Genomic DNA, 17,330 nt, shown 5'->3' with positions numbered 1-17,330 from the left:
GGGGATAACCCTAGACCCAGAGACATCTTCTAAATTAGTTTCGAAACACCAGTTTGGAAGAGTGAAATCAATTAACTGATGATGTGTGTGAGACAATAGTTTTCCATTGCTTTTGAGTGTAAATACATAAGGACTGTACTTAAACTGAATTTCAGCGGATATCACTGCCTGTTTTTATTTTATAAAGTTTTGATTGATTATTTTAAGGTCAAACTTCACAATTCTGAGGAAATAATTTCTTCTTAATTTTTTTCTTCTTCTAGCATATGATTTTGGATTACAGTGCAGTTTTGGTATAGTCTATATCTGGATTTAATGTACCTGAAACGGACAGATTCCACATGTGAGGCAGGGGTAACTATCAATACATTTTAGTTGGATGGGTCAGCCTCAGGCCCTCATGGCTGAACAGCCTGGACTGACCAATTGGAGCAGATATCTTGGTAAAGTGAAGGCACAATGACACAGTGATTGCCAACCTAATCCTGGCCCAGTGGTTCATTTCATATTCCAAGTACCTTCAGGCTTTCAGAGGTAGCCTGGTTTACCCAAAGTATTTTCCATGCCACACCCTGATGTGGTTAAGTTCTAAAATCACCTGTAGATGTGGTGTGATTATGAGCTCAACTCCTCTTTCTTCTTCACATGTTATATTTGGGTGATGTCTACCATACCAATTCTATCAAAGGCCTCTTGCCCACTTAAATTTTAGCTGCATAACTTGATGGCAAACTTACTCCAGAAAGTCTGGAATCGTATCCAGAATTTTGTTCAAGCTAAACCCATAAACATTTGTTGAATAAATTAGTAAACCAGTGGTAGAATTAGCAGGGAGTGCCTGTCTTTGTTAGAATCTTCTCTAGCAGATTCCTGGGCTTGTCCTGATGGAGCGGTCGGTGGACTCAGACCACAAGCAAAGGGGAACTGGAGTGGACTTTGCCCATGGGGTACGTGGGAAGAGTCCTAGGCACTTGCATGTCCGGTGGGCTGACTTACACTAATTCCACTTCATTCACCCACTCTTTACAAACAGGCTTTTCCCTTAATTTTTTATTCTGTCCTCTAGTTCCTTGTGTGACTGGTTCTCTGTATGGAATGCTATCTAACTGCTGGTGCCCTGACCACCCTCATGGTGTATGGGAGGGTCATTTTCATGTAGAGGCCAAGCAGTAGGATTAGGATTTTGTATCAGGGTTCTCCAGAGAAACAGAGCCACTAAGTTGTGTGTGTATATGTATATACACTGAACATCTGATTAGAACAAAAAGGCAGGCGTCCCCAAGTGAGAGGGAATTCTCCAGTGGTCTGCCTTTAGACTGGAACTGGAGCATGGTCCTCTGGGTCTCTGTCTGTGGGCTGAACACTCATGTAGTATATTACATATATATGTATATAATATATACTTTATATATAATTTATATATATAATATGTGTAATATATATATGTAGTGTATATATGCACACACACACGCATACACAAGCACACACACACACACCTTATTGATTCTGTTTTTCTGGAGAACTAATACAGAATCCTAAAGAGCATTCTAGCCTAGTCATTTCTCTTTTCTGTTCCCTTGCCTGTTGTTCTCCAGTGTGTAGATGAGATGTCTGAAGATCAGAGGAGTCCAGTGACTTGTCCAAGATGATCAGCTAATTAGTGACTGAGTTGGTATGTTGAGCTATCGGTGGGGTAGGGATAGAGGGGGCATCAAAGATGACTAATATATTGACCTGCTGGATACCTGGGATTGTCTAAAGGAACAGAGATGTCAGGAGAATGTTCACATTTTGAGACAAAGTTTGACCCTCATTCAATTGTGTTTAAACCATCAGCTGTGGCAGAGACGCAGAAGGTAGTCAATGTGCAAGAGAGGTGTTCTGGAAAGGGAGACATCTCTGTCTGATGATTGTCCTGTTGAGAATAGAGATTTATTCTCAGTTATGATGATGTGAAAGAACAAACTCTCAGCATGTGTGAAAAGAGCCAAGTTTCTATTTGTCAAGGCTGCAGCATTCTAACAGCAGCATTGTTCCCTCTGATTAGTGAAAAATGCCTCTGGCTGACATTTTCACAAGATGAGAGCCTCTTACAGTCAGAAAAGTCACACTCTGAAAGCCAATTTTTTTTTGAATTAAAAGAAAGTCATGACCATACAGAGCTTTCAACCTTCAATTTGATTAAAAAAATTTTTTTACGATAGAAGAAGAAACAATGTCAACCACATTAGAATAAGTTCTAACTGGCCTTTTTGAAAATGAGATGTGATGCCTCAGCTCTGTCTGGGTAGGAAACATGTTGTGGAGAACGTGGCTAATAAGTTGCACAATTCAGTCTGAGAACGACTTTTCCTCTCAATTTTTTTTTCTGCCTTGTGTGTTGGATAACTTGAGAGTATTTTTTGGTTTTAATTTATTCAGCCTATAATTTTGATCTCCACTTCACATTGTCTAGAGAGATATGGTTACTGAGACAAGGGAAAACACAAATGTATGTGGTGATTCAATACACTCTAATGATCATCAACAAAGGAAATGTGCTAAGTTTTAGGGAAGATACAAAAATATAGATGACACAGCCTCTCTGTCAGTTTAGCAGGTAGAAAGCTTTTAGTGCCATAAGGGAAAAGTTGTTACAGGAATTTATTCATTCACTTACCAAACGTTTATTGATTGTATGTTATAGCCTAGAGGTACCCAGATGACTAGGATCCAGTGTTCAATGCGTGTAAGCTGAGAAAGAAATGCAAAAAGCAGAAAAAAGGGCAAAGGTACTAAAATATAAAGCTTTTCCTTCCTTTGTGGTCTGTCTCTGGCCTTGTATTGGTGCTGTTTATTTGCTAGTTGATGTTCTAAGAAAATAGAAACTAAAATAATACATTACTAGCATGAATTTTATTGTTCTCTATATGGTGCAATACCAATTCAAATGCACATATCACATTTCACTTTGGGGTGGAGTCACCGAAATTACACAATTTGTATTTTGTGGCTTGTCCTTCAAGGGTGCCTCTGGCTGGTCAGAGACAAACTCAAGACTGAATGAGGAAGGTTGGAAGGAAGAAGAGAAAATCCGGCAGCCTGGAGCTGGCTGAGGGAGCCCTCGGGGCATAGGGGCCAGTGCAAAACCCTCACAGATACCCAAGGGTCCCGTTCTGTGATTTGAGGTGTGTATGCATTTGCTGGGGCCTGATGGCTACTGGGTTCCTCCTCCCCTCAAACAAGGGACCCATGTGCAGTGTCCCAGTAGGGGACTTGGGCCAAGGGAGTTTAGCCAGGTGGCTCCCTGTTTCCACGGGCCCACTGCCCCACCCCACGGTAGATGGGAGAACCCTCAAGATCTTAAACCTCTGTGCCAGGATGTGCTCAGGACCTGGTTGAGGGGGTGAGAGGCTTGTCCTGCCCTGGCCCAGACAAGTCTCACCCGGAGTGGGAATGGCAGCAGCCATGTTTGGCCCAGAGATGCCAGAGTGTGTGCCTGATCTCCACCCTACCAAAGCTCGTGGCCAGGCCCGTTCCCAGGTAAAGAGTGGCAGCAGTCACCTGCTGGGGGTGTCAGAGGAGACTGGCTGAGGTCTGGGACAGGGGAATGAGTGGCCAAGAACCCATCCCAGGGAGGCCCATCGCAGGGAGATGGGATTGTACAGGAGTTGGAGGTCTAAGCCCTTGGTGCAGGCTCCATTGTCCCACTGCACTTCACTTAAATACACAAGTTCAAAGATAAAATGATGAAGTGATTTCAAGGTCGCACTGGCTGCCTGCCCAAGAAGGCAGCCCTACTCTGGAGCTCGGCTTGTGGCTACTGTTTCCACAGCTGAGATGGCTCCATCTTTCAAGAAAAGCAGTATTCCTTTTGTGCTGAGCTGGAGGAACAGTGAACCTATCACTATTTTCTTCTTCAAGCTCTCTTTACTTAAATTGCAGTTCAAGGGACTCATTTTTAATGTTTTTTTAAGGGGAGGTTTTCTTGTCTTTAGCAAGGATGGTCTCATCATCTTTCATGGTGGTTTCAGATTTGCTCTGGATTTGGGTGCGGGTGTTTTGAAACTTCACTGAAGCAACATTCACGTGAAAACCCTTGACAAACACTGAATGCAGATGAGGAATCAAGATGACCCCTGATAACTACTTAGCCACAAAGGACATTCCGTGACAGCTGCCAATACTGGGAAAACCCTGCGTGTCCAACCACAGCGTGCGGGGGCGTCTTGACAGCTTATCATTTTCAGGGAGGCGGTTGGGCCAGGGGTTAGGGTCAAGGAGTTGAACAGACCTGGTACTGAGTTCCTCCTCTACCATTAAGCAATTTAACCCCTTAATCTTTCTGTGCCTCAGTTGCCTCTGTGCAAAACGAAGATCATGATTTTGCCTTTTTAAATAGAGTTCTAGGGTAAGTTAATTGAATATATATGTAAAGTGTTTAGCATTGAGACACAGCCAATTCTCAACAGATGTAAATTCTATATCTTTTCATATGCAAGCATGCAAAAAATAGTGAAGGAGACAAAGTTTCTTTGCATAACACTGTCTTCCTTTTTGGCCCCTGTGGGGTCCCCAGTGCCTTCAGGCATTTCTGTGATGCTGCATCTGGTCCATTCTCTCCCCTGATGCAAACTCTTGCTTGCCACTTTCACTTTTGTCAAACACTGTATGTCTTGTGTCTCACCTGCTCAGGGCCACTTAAAAATGATAGTTTACTGGGTGGATTAAATTTGCTTCTTAGTTGGATCCTAGCTATCTATATGAAATATTGAAGTCAAATAAATCAGGAAGAAAAGTATCAAAAGGGCAAATGGGAGCCAGGAAAAGGATGAAGGTGAAATGGAAAGAAAAGTGAAAAATCGGTCATTAACAAGAACTAGCATACTAGTTTAGATTTTAAGTTTCTTGAAGGCAGAAGCTGGGGCTACATGATCCCTGCATCTGAAAAGTCCTTAGCATAACACCTTGCTCAGTTTGAGTCTAATAAACTTGTAGAATAAATAGTGAATGGTGATAGGCATCCAGGGCTCCAGAGGGACTAGCCAGGGACAGGGTCCAGGCTGATGGGGAGGTGTGGGAATAGACGGGAGTTTTAAGAGGATCTGCATGGCCCCCTGTCCCTGAATGAAGCAGAAATTGCTGAGCACCTCATGGTTTGGGTTGCATCTCACTTTCATCATAGCTGTGTGATCTTGGACAAAGAATTTATGTTTTTTGGGCTTCGGTTTCTTCCTTTCTCCTCTGTGTAATGAGGATAAAATGACCATCTGATGGTGTTGATGTGTGCATTTAAAGAGCCTGTCACAGTGCTGGGCACAGGGCAGGAAGTCAATAAATATTATCTTGCTATTCTGCTTCCTTCCAACCTTTCCCATCTTTTCACCTCATAGACTTTCCATTCTGCCTGTCTTGAAGAGTTAACAAAAACATCAGTGCTAAAAAAGTGGGATTGTGGGTCTTGGATCTTGTGAAAGGATGTAGATGGATTATTGAAAAACTTCTTGCACCAAAAGAAAAACAATACAGGCATTTGTCCTTCTTGTGGTAGGCTTAGCAGCAACAAACCCTGTGCATAAAGGACAGCACTTTATGTTTTATTAAACCCAGAGGCAATACGAAGTGTTGGTAAGAATATGGGTTTTGTGGTCAGATAGACTTGGTTTTGTCACATGTACTTGCCACTCTAATCAGGCAAGTTACTTCTTTGTGCTTGGGTTTCCACTTCTGTAGTATGTCTACTTCATTCATTCATTCATTCACTCATTCATGAGCACTTCCACAGCATGTGCAAGGTGCTGGAAATACAATGGCAATGATAGACATGCAGTTAGCATGATGCACAGAAACCACAATAACTTTTGAGCACTGAAGCCTGAATAGGGATCAGGCAATGTGTGAGGGGTTGGAGGAAGATTGCTAAAGATAGAGGTGGCAGAAGGCCAAGGGACAGGTTGTAGGAGTTGAGGATGTCAGTGTTGCTGAGGCAAAGAGTTTGAGCAGTGAGGAATGAGAGTTAAACCTCGGGGCAGAAGTAGGGGGATAGATTAGGAAGAGCCTTGAAAACCACCCTTAAAGAATTCAGAGTTTATCCTAAGGATGACAATAGCACTTCCCAAATAGTACTTCCAAGGGGGACCAGAGTCCAGTGGGAACCACTGAGCATGGTAGGTCTGTCAATGAATAATAATTTCCCCATGCATATATGGAAACTCGGTCCGTGAGAGATATATGTTTCAGATTAGTGGGGAAGGGAGGATGTACAAATTTGATAGGGCTGCCATAACAAAGTAACACAAACTGGGTGACTTAAACAACTGAAATGTATTGTCTCACAGTTCTGGAGGCTAGAAGTCCAAAATCAAGGTGTTGGCAGCATTGGTTTGTTCTGAGGGTTATGAGGGCTATGATTCTCTTCCAGGCCTCTTTCCATGGCATGTAATTGGGTCATCTTCATGTTCACATGGTGTTCTCCTTGTGTGTCTGTCTCCAAATTTCCCCTTTTTATAAGGACACCAATCAGATTGAATTAGGGCCCACCCTGATGGCCTCATTTTAACCTGATTACCTCTGTAAAGACCTTATCTCCAAATAAGGTCACTTTCTGAGGTGCTGGGGGTTAGGACTTCAATATTTGCATTTTGGGGGACACAATTCAACTCATAATAGTGGGATCATTTAATAATGGCACCACAGATGTTGGTTATCCATATGGAGAAAAACCCTGCGTTCCTACTTCACAAATACTCAAAAGTAATTATCTGAAGGATTAAAGACTCAAACGTGGAAGGCAAAAATGTTAGAACATTTAGAAAATGTATAGTAGAATATCTTTATAATCCAGGTTCTGGAAGGCATTTTAAAATGTGACCCAAAAAATGTTAGAGTACAGCATAAAATGTGAGATTAAAAATATTTAAATTTGACACCATTAAATTAAGCACTGCTTGTAAAAAAAATGATAGCAAAGAAATGATAGTAAAGAAAATGAAAAGGCAAGCTGTGATTTGGAAAAAGATGTTTGCTCTACAACTGATAGAGGATTAGTATCTAGAACACATAAAGAATTAATAAGAAGATAAATAACCCAGTAAAAATTTGGACAAAAGAGACAAACAGATATTTCACAGAAGAAGAAACAGGAATGCAAAGAGAAATATAATTTAGTTTCCCAATGTGATATCACTTTACAACCACCTGGTTGGTAATAATTAAAGAGATAGACAATTGCAAGTGTTATCACAAATGTAAAGGAAATCTCTTAGGCACAGCCTTATCTTGGCAAGTTAGACATTTTCATATGCTATGACCCAGTAATTTCACTCTAGGTATATATCCTAGAGAAACTCCTACACAAAGTGATAAATACAAGATTATTCATAGTAGATTATTTCCTAAGAACAAAAAACTGGAAATAATCCCAATGGTTATTAACAGGATGATATTCTAAAAATTTGGATATCCAAACATTGACTATAGAATTTTGTAAATGAATATTACTGTATACAATATGTGTGAATCTTATAAATCTTGCATTAAAGAAACAAGTTACAGAAGGTTAAGTTACAAAACAAGGAAAATTAAATTACATATTGGTTCATCTGGTTATTTATGTGATAAAACAATAAAAGGCAAGGGAATGATGACAAACAGTTCAGGATAGGGGTTATCTCTGGGGGATGGATACAGAGGAATGAAATGGAGGCAGAAATATGCAGATAGATGTAACGATATTAGTAATGTTCTAGTCTAGCCCTTGTTATGGATGGAATTACTCCCCGCCCTCCCCTCAAATATGTTGAAGCCCCAACCCCGGGTATCTCAGAGTGTGACTGTATTAGGAAATAGGGTTGTTGCAGATGAAATCAATTAAGATCAGGTCGTACTGGAGTAGGGTGGATCCCAAATCCAATATGACTGGGCTCCTTATAAGAAGATGGCCACGTGAGGACAAAGAGAGAGAATGGCACGTGAAGATGAAGGGCAGAGATTGGAGTGAGGCATCTACAAGATAAGCAACAATAAAGATTGCCAGAAATTCATCAGAAGCTAGCCCAGGGTTATGGAACAGATTCTCCCTCAGAAGGAACTAACCAACACCTTGATTTTGGACTCTAACCTCCAAACTATAAAACAATACATTTCTGTTGTTTAAGCCACTCAGTTTGTGGTACTTTGTAACAGCAGTCCTAGGAAATTAATGCCGTCCTTAAATTGGATAGTAGGTGCATGGGTGTTTATTTTATAATTCACAACTTACAAATGCATTATGTATGTTACTTTTCGTGTTTCAAAGAGTTACATAATAAAAGTAAAAAGACAAAAGAAGTTGTTATTAGTTTCATTACTACCAAACTGGGCGTAGTTTCTAGTATTAATGTCAATGGCAAGTTCCAGAAAAGTTTTCCTAGACAGTTTTATTAAAACTATAAAAATCAACTTCCAACACTCCCTTTGATTTTTATGGAGTTTTAATTTCAGCCTCAGTGTCACTGAGTCCCAGTTTCTCTGGCTTTAATTATAATGTGCACACTCTTCTGAGCAAAGTGAACTGCATCTAATCCTGAATGAAGATGATTGCCAGGTACACACCTGTCATGGTATGTTATCTCCTTGCAGACAGGCTGACATCAGCTTTGCCTCCATTAAAGGGAAGCCACCAAATCACATCAGGGTTTTGGACACATGCTCCACAAAAGTAAGTACCCTCCCCCAGCCTAGAAGCCATACCAGAGCAGGGGCTTGGATTCTTTGTCCACACAGCTGTACCTCTGCCTCTTAGAAACAGTGCCTGACACAAAGTAGGTGCTCAAGAAATTTGTTGAATGAATGTATAAATTAAGAGTTTTATGTGCATCCACTTAGCAGTAGCAATACCAACTACCACTTTTCAGAAGTTTATCAGCCATCCCCTCCCCCCACACACAATTTTTGATCTGTTTGTTTCTCTCATCTGCTGATTGGCCAGCTAGTCTTCCTTATATAAGCAGTCAGAGGCTGCCATTGGGAACTTGGAATAGGGGATCAGATTTGGGTGTGATAAGGCCAGACATATATTTTTTTCTTTTAAGAGTAGTTAGTTAGCTGTTTAATCTTCCAAATAAATTAGTAGCCTTTTCTACTGATACTAATATATTCTTTCTATCTTGAGAAGAGATGTAGATGCTTTAGAATCTTTTATTGAGACTCAGGTGAAATGTGTCGATTAAGGAATGGATTCTAAAAAAGGAACTCCAAGAATACATGTGAAGTGGATGATTTTTTTTTGCGGGCCTCTCATTGTTGTGGCCTCTTCCGTTGCGGAGCACAGGCTCCGGACGCGCAGGCTCAGCGGCCATGGCTCACGGGCCCAGCCGCTCTGCAGCATGTGGGATCTTCTCGGACCGGGGCACGAACCCATGTCCCCTGCATCGCCAGGCGGACTCTCAACCACTGCGCCACCAGGGAAGCCCTGTTGGAAGATTTTTAATCACAGTCTCCACTTCAGTGCTTGTGATTGGTCTACTTACATTTTCTATTTCTATTTCTGTTTTCTATTTCTTCCTGTTTCTGTATTGGAAAGTTTTTTTTTAATAGGATTTATCTAGTACTTTGAAAACTAAATTAATAATGTTTTGAATATATTACATAATAAATATTATGACTTGAAATTGCATTAACGAGAATTTTCTCTTTCTTTACCCAGTAGATTGAGCAGCTGTTGTTAGTGAGATGTGCCAGTGAGAGATGGGGACTGTTCAAGATTTTGAAGTGTGATACTGGAAATGTCGGTTATAACATTGATGAATTCAGACAGCGTTGGATAAGTGACCAGGCATAGTCCTGGGTGAGGACAGAGAGATGAATGAGACTTCTGCAGGAATTCAATTCAGTGGGAGAGACATAAGTAAATAGGTAATTGCATCTAATGTGATTAAGTGCTGTTAATCACTAAAGGAAAGAATAGTTCTCTGTGTCATGCACATTTTCCATGTGGTTTATTACATAGTTGTTTTTTGGACACTGGTCATCCAGATGTAATATTTCTCTACTAACCAGAATATTTGGTTAACCAAATTTTTCAATTCCCTGACCATACCTGAGTAACAGTTTATTTTACAAGTTATGATCATATCATTAAAAAAAACCCTCAATATTTACCACAGGGGAAAGCTGTGCAATCATTCTTTTCTATAGTTAATGGCTAATTTATTTTATCTCACTGTAGCACTTTATGATCCTTTCCAATTTCTAGGAATTTAGAGGCCCTTTCTGATTTTAGAATGGAGAAAAGAGAGTTTATTTCCATGTGGCATTGGTTTTTCACAAAAGCCGTGGCAATATTTTACTGATAAAAGAGCAAAGGTCAGTAATAGATTTCCATAAGTGATTAGCTATAAAAATGAGATAGTTAATAGGTACAGATCAAAACAATATTAGCAAAAAGTGGTTACAGCATTAAAATGGCTCAAATTATAATTCCTAATGAAGTAGTGGATTTTTCTTTACTTGATCATAAAAATAATCTCCACAAAATTTAAGAGTCACATCTCTTTGGGTAAACATACCACTAGAAATTCTCTCACCATTGGGCTTTTTTGATCATTAAAATGTTACTAATGCTTTATCTGCATGTGTCCTGTGAGAATACTGCTTATCCCTTTCCCTTCTCACATTCTTTAGAAAGCTAGGAACAGTCCAGTCCTCTAAGTGACAGTGAATCCTAAGGCAGTGACTTTCCATTGACAACACGTGGCCCGAATACCTGTTTTTAACTTCCTGGGGATGTCGGTCCCTAAGCCCAAATACACCATCTCTTTCCTTCTACCTGGTTTCTTTATCCTTTTTGAGCTGGATTTGGGAGGAAGTGTCTGCAATCTGCAATCTGACAGTTCAAGACGCTGTCACGACAGCTTTCTGCAGGCTTTCCTCAGCTCTCCTTGTTCCTATTTTACAGCCGTAGAGATGGCGCCTTTAGCTGGAGAATGAGTTTAAAACAAAACTTTTCCTTAAGTGGTCGGGCAGCTGAGGGGGCCGCTCTGATGCTGAGGAGGGGGACGTAGCACCCGAGCGCGGTTCTCAAGTCCCTCCGGGTCCGGCTCTGGACTCCAAGCAAAAGGGGCGGAGAGGAAGGGGCGGAGGTCAACCGCGCCCTCCACCCCGCCCAGGCGGTGAGCGCCGCTAGGTGCTAAAGGATCGGGGGAGCCCAGCGCACCCGGCAGGTTCCGCGCTGGGAGCGCGCGCAGAATCACGCGCGGCGAGACAGAGTCGGAGCCCGGGCCGGAGCTGGAGCGAGAGCGCGGCGCAGAGCCCCAGGAACCGGCGGCAGCGACGGAGCGAAGCCGGGCGCGGGATGGCCCACGGACCCGCGCGCTCTTCTGCTCCACCTAGAGCCCTGCCCGCGGCCCGGGATGCCAAGGTAAACACCCCTTCAGCGGCTGGATTCCCACGCGTTGGCCACCCGACTGAGGTTTAGCCACCCCACCTCGGATGCCCGGCGGCAGCAGCAGCCGGCGGCACCGGAGGGCACCTTAGCCTGAGCTGGCCAACAAGTTTGGACCAGATGCCCCAAGCTGGGGAGACCCGCAGAGCAATGTCTGATCCGTCTGGAGCCTGAGGTGCGCGCCTGGGGACCGGGTAGAACGGATCTCAGAGGAGGGAAACGGGTAAAGGAAAAGATCCCCTTCCCTCTCCTTGCTTCCCCGCCCGCGACACTTCGACTCCGGCATCCTGGCCAGCGCAGGCCTTTGGCGCCCCCCGGGGTGGGAGGGAAATCGGCCTCTGGCGTTTGAGCAATCGCAGAAAGTTTCAGGCAGTTCAGAGGTTTGGGAAGGATGTTGCAAGCAGAGGCCTGGGGGCGGTGGGGTAGTAGTGATCGAAAGTCGAGCTGTGAGTAAGACCGGAGGAGGCGGCCGCCCTCCGGGCAGTCCCGGGCGGCCCCACTTGGGCAGGTCCCAGGAAAGGCTGGCTCCGGAATTCCTAGCCTCCCAGAAAGCTGCTGGGGAAACGCCGGTGGAAATAGCTCGGGGCGGGGTGGCAGTAGTGGCGGGTATAGAGGGTCTGTGACTCAGGCCTCAACTCACTAGAGAAAGAACGACAAATAAATAATTCGCCTGGGATGTAGCTACCCTGAAGCTATAACTTAGATCAACAGCATCTAGGCAGATGCGCCCACAGTGAGGGCGGCCTGCCTCCTATGCTCTCATCAGCCAACATTTCTGCACAGGTGGTAGCTGGACCAGAAAATCTTCCTAGAGACTCAACACTGAGCCTTCCAGGGGTCACTGATGTGTGTGGTTTGCTGTTATTTGACCTAAATCAAATAGTTTTAGAACTTATTCAGAGAAGCCCCATGCAGCGTCAGTGAGATTGTGGCTCCACTTTGCACCCTCCCAAAGTTTGGAGAAGATGATTTTGTCTGCCTGACAGTCATAGGTCTCAAAGAAATAATCTGCACTTTGGGGACAAAGCTCATCAGAGAAAAAAGCAGAAACTTTAGAAAGTCACCTAGTTATTAAAATAGACTATTATACTTTAAAAACTCAACTGGGTTTAAATCTAGCCTTGTTAAGCGACTTCGTAAACCTTAGGAGTTTTAAGGTGTCAGTGAATTGTCAGGAGACAGTTTAGGAGGTGCCCAGTGGCAGAGTAGCCATAGAGGTTAACCAAGGGGTCTCAATTCTGGTAGCTTCTTTACCTTGAAAATGAAATGTGGAACTGCAGGCAGATGTGTGCTGTTTTCAGTATGATGCAACCTTGCTCATGACAGGCCAGATAAGTCTGATTCCCACCACAGGGTGCTGGGGAGCTTTGGCCTTCAATGTCAGATGAACAGTTATCCAGGGCTCATAATTTCTCTGTCTTTATGCTACAGATCTCTGGACCGCAAGCCTGCACTGTTTTGAGAGGGAGATGACTTGAGTGGCCAGCTCTTATCTCCACAACAATGTCCACGAACAATTCCAAACAGCCAGTGTCTCCTGCAGCCGGGCTCCTTTCAAATACAACTTGCCAAATGGAAGAAGAGCTTTCAATATCTTTTTCGATAACCTTCATGACAGTGGGAATCTTATCAAACAGCCTTGCTATTGCTATTCTCATGAAGGCATACCAGAGATTTAGACAGAAGTACAAGTCATCGTTTTTGCTTTTAGCTAGTGCTCTGGTAATCACAGATTTCTTTGGGCACCTCATCAATGGAGCTATAGCAGTCTTTGTATATGCTTCTGATAAAGACTGGATCCATTTTGACAAATCAAACGTCCTTTGCAGTATTTTTGGTATCTGCATGGTATTCTCTGGTCTGTGCCCACTTTTTCTAGGCAGTGTGATGGCCATTGAGCGATGTATTGGAGTCACCCAACCAATATTTCACTCTACGAAAATTACATCCAAACATGTTAAAATGATGTTGAGTGGAGTGTGCTTTTTTGCTGTTTTCGTAGCTTTGCTGCCCATCCTTGGGCATCGTGACTATAAAATTCAAGCGTCGAAGACCTGGTGTTTCTACAAAACAGATCACATCAAAGACTGGGAAGATAGGTTTTATCTTTTACTTTTTTCATTTCTGGGGCTCCTAGCCCTTGGTATTTCATTTTTTTGCAATGCCATCACAGGAATTTCACTTTTAAGAGTTAAATTTAAAAGTCAGCAGCACAGACAAGGCAGGTCTCATCATTTTGAAATGGTCATCCAGCTCCTGGGTATAATGTGTGTCTCCTGCGTTTGCTGGAGTCCGTTTCTGGTAAGGACCTATGGTTTTGACAATTTTTGCTTTGTTCAGTTAATCGATATTCAATACAAGGTTTCTTGTCTTTTCAAAGTTGGTAGTCTTGATGGGCAATGCTGTTTCATCTTTTCAATGCTGGAACTTACTTCTACTCAGAACTTACTTTAGTTCTCAGCTCTGGCTTAGAATTAAGCTATTTATGACATAGATGGTTATTTCCCCACAAGCCCAGAATTAAAAGAAATATCTCCCTAAACAATTCTAACCATAGTGTTACCTGTTGCAGTGTGGTATAAAGTAATTTTCACAAAAGTAACATAGTTTTAATATACTGAATATGATTAGTTTCTAAAATGTGAAAAAAAAAAGGCTATAAAACAATATTAGAATGGACTCCAGTAAGTCTTGATAGAAAACCACATGGACTTGTAATTTATAGACTGGCTGCTTCTCAGCACACAATGACCAGGTCTCAGCTTGCAAAGGGAGGTGATGGGTTGAGATAGTTGGATAGTGTAGGTGAACTAGATGGGTAGATAAGGTAAAGAATCACTAGTTCACTAACCCAGGATGATAGTAATGCAGGGAGAGGTATGATTGGCAGGAGAGCCAGGGATTCTTCTCTTATCATTTCATTCCTTCCTCTTTTTCAATTTAGCCAGCAGCTATATTTAACATCTTGGTATTTTTATTTGGAAATGACGGCTAAGTTTAAAGAATTAGCAACAAACATAAATCATTTATATGACTTTCTAGGTAGAAGACAAAATACTTATGATTGATAAGTATGACCATAACTGTCTCCAACAATTTACTTTATGATGGAAAAAGTGATAACATACAATGAAAGAGAAAACATCCTTCTGTATGTAGCTCCTGATGGCAGTAAAGATTATTTTGATCCCTTTTTTTGTACCAGTGGGGAAACAGATTGGTATCCAAAGATGGTAATACAGGTGATACCCAGGTAGAGGTAAAGCAAAAGGGTGAGACAAAGGTAGACATAACACAAAGGTCATGGTCATACCTTGCATCGTGTTATGCAGGTGCTTGTTAATAATGCAGTTCTTCTAGGCCCCCTTAGGTCCATTGTCCAAGAACTGTTGCCAGTAGGGTTTTAATAAACAATCCTGATGGTCCTGGTGAACAGAAAAGTCTTTGAGAGCTGTTGCTGCAGACAGATCCTATGGTAGTTGATTTTATTCTGCAAAAAGATTTCTACTTTTAAAATATTTCTTGGGCTTCCCCGGTGGTGCAGTGGTTGAGAGTCCGCCTGCCGATGCAGGGGACGCGGGTTCGTGCCCCGATCCGGGAGGATCCCACATGTTGCGGAGCGGCTGGGCCCGTGAGCCATGGCCGCTGAGCCTGCGCATCCGGAGCCTGTGCTCCGCAACGGGAGAGGCCACAGCAGTGAGCGGCCCGCGTACAGCAAAAAAAAAAAAAAAAAAAAAAAAAAATTTGTTTCTATCTCTGTTATTTCCTCACAATTTGAATTTGGCTTCTGGAATTTTTGTATCATTTAAATATTTTTTTCGTGATGTTCCAGAACTGTCCTAGGGGCCCAACCGAGGAGAGGATAGGCTACATCTGTCAATGGCAAGTCAACGTTTTGAGGCTGGCTTATTGTCAATTTAGGAGGCCTTGGGTGACCCCAGTTAGGGGTCTCATCTGAGCTCATAGTTCAGTTGTTTGAATCTGAATAGCAGAGACGAGTTCTATCAACACATCGAGTCATTTCAGTGTTCATTCTTAGAGAGTTTAATTTATGCTACTTGACAAAGGAAATTCCCTTAGAGTAATGCTCCTCTTCTTCTTAAACTTTTAAATAGAGTAGCTTTTTAAAATAAACAGTGAGTCTGAGCAAAAACGAAATTAATTTGAGGGTTGGAAAGGGAATACTAAGAAAGGGAGAAAAGAGGTAGCTGAAAATATTTAAAGAAAATGTAAAAATGAAGGTCCTAGCTCTGGAGAAAACCTGAAAACCATGAAATAGTGAACTTAATGAGAGACAGATAATCTGGACAACTGGGCTAATCACTGGTGTTTTGGTTTTTGCTTGTTCTGAGTCACCTTTAAAATTCTACTTAGTTCTGGCTTTTGACTTTGAGAAATAGGAGTTATAGGTTAACTACTGTAAGGGAATGGAAAGTAACAAAATTTCATCCTCACCATGGATATTTTGAATTTATGTTTTTCTCTAATTTCTTTTCCTGAATTTTTGGTTTTCTTTACTGTTAAAATAGATATTACAATTTAATTCATATTTTGAACATATTTCCTAGTGGAATATAATTTTATTTTTGTGAAACATTTTCTGAGGTCTGCGTTCTATTTAACTGTGAATTATTGCTACACCTATGACACCAATGTATCAATACTTCTAAAATGCTTTTTAGTGTGGAAAATTATTTCTGCATTAGATGTGTAGTAGGTCTACCACAGATACCCCTGCTGGATTGATGTTTTAAGTTGTTTCAAGCATTATTTTCAGTTTCTCTTGTGGAGTCTTGGGTCTTCATGGCAAGTTCTGTCTGAAGGATTTATAACTTGTGGCCTGGACATAAGTGCCTTGCACATTACATTAAGACCACCAGACAGTTCTAAATGGAACCTGACTGAAAAACCCAGGCTTGGGAATGCCAAAATAACACCTAACACTGATTCCTCTGTTGAACCATTTCTTCTTTACTACGTAAGTGCCCAGGAGGAACTGCATAGGAATTAATGACTGAGCCATTATTCTCCACCCTATATTTTAAAAGCTTCTTGTTTAAAAAATATCTCTGAAACCAAGCTTCTAAATTCCCATAGATGCACTATAGTTGTGACATCTTCCATGTCAATGGCCTACTTTACACCATGTGCCTTCTCTCTATGATTGATGAGGATGAAATGTTGGATTTGTCATTTGAATGAACATCTGAAGACACTCTTTGACCTGTGTTCACTGTCATTTTCAAGCCTCAAACTGGAATGGGGTACAGGTGCATACACTAAAAGGAGGAAGTGAGTAATGCGGATGATGGTGTCTGGGTTTGGCAAGATTTACTGCATCAAAACATCAATAGTGGCATAATTTCTAAAACTTTTTAAATTTGTAGCTGATGAAAAGGGGGATACTTTATTAAGTTTGATGATTGACTTTAATACAAAGGTAAGATGATCATGATGTTTGTTAGAAATCTCTCTTTTAATAGACTTAATTTTTCTTGTGTAGTTTTAGGTTTACAGAAAAATGAGTGGAAAACACAGAGTTCACATATAGCTCCTCATGTCTCCACCCCTCCACCCCACAGTCATCCTTATTATTAACATCTTGCACTGATGTAGTACATTCGTTACAATCAATGAGCCAATACTTGTACATTATTATTGACTAAAGTCTGTGGTTTACATTAGGGTTCTCCTTATGTTGTACAGTGTGTGGGTTTTGACAAATGTATATTGACATGTGTCCACCATTGCAGTATCATATAGAATAGTTTCACCACCCTAAAAATCCCCTATAGCTGTTTTTCTTAATTTAATGTTTGTTTGTTTTTTTCCCACAAAGGGGAAAATGTGTGTGTGTGTGTGTGTGTGTGTGTGTGTGTGTGTATTTTCAGGAACTGAAATTTAGAAATGTAGTACAATTATAATATTA

At 41.7% G+C, this 17,330-nt stretch overlaps 1 protein-coding gene across 1 annotated transcript in view; it reads left to right on the top strand.

Moving 5' to 3' along the window:
- Positions 1-11,009: 11,009 nt before the first annotated feature.
- PTGFR (prostaglandin F receptor) overlaps positions 11,010-17,330 on the top strand; it is a 58,474-nt gene continuing 52,153 nt past the window's right edge. The window contains exons 1-2 of the mRNA XM_004279933.3: positions 11,010-11,377; positions 12,833-13,702. Coding sequence (XP_004279981.1) covers positions 12,905-13,702 — 798 coding nt within the window. The 5' untranslated portion in view covers positions 11,010-11,377; positions 12,833-12,904. The remainder of the gene's footprint in view (positions 11,378-12,832; positions 13,703-17,330) is intronic.

Source organism: Orcinus orca, chromosome 1 (assembly GCF_937001465.1).
Source record: "Orcinus orca chromosome 1, mOrcOrc1.1, whole genome shotgun sequence".
Classification (NCBI taxonomy): Eukaryota; Metazoa; Chordata; class Mammalia; order Artiodactyla; family Delphinidae; genus Orcinus; species Orcinus orca.
Note: the sequence above shows the minus strand (reverse complement) of the source record. Positions and strands in the feature narration are given on the sequence as shown.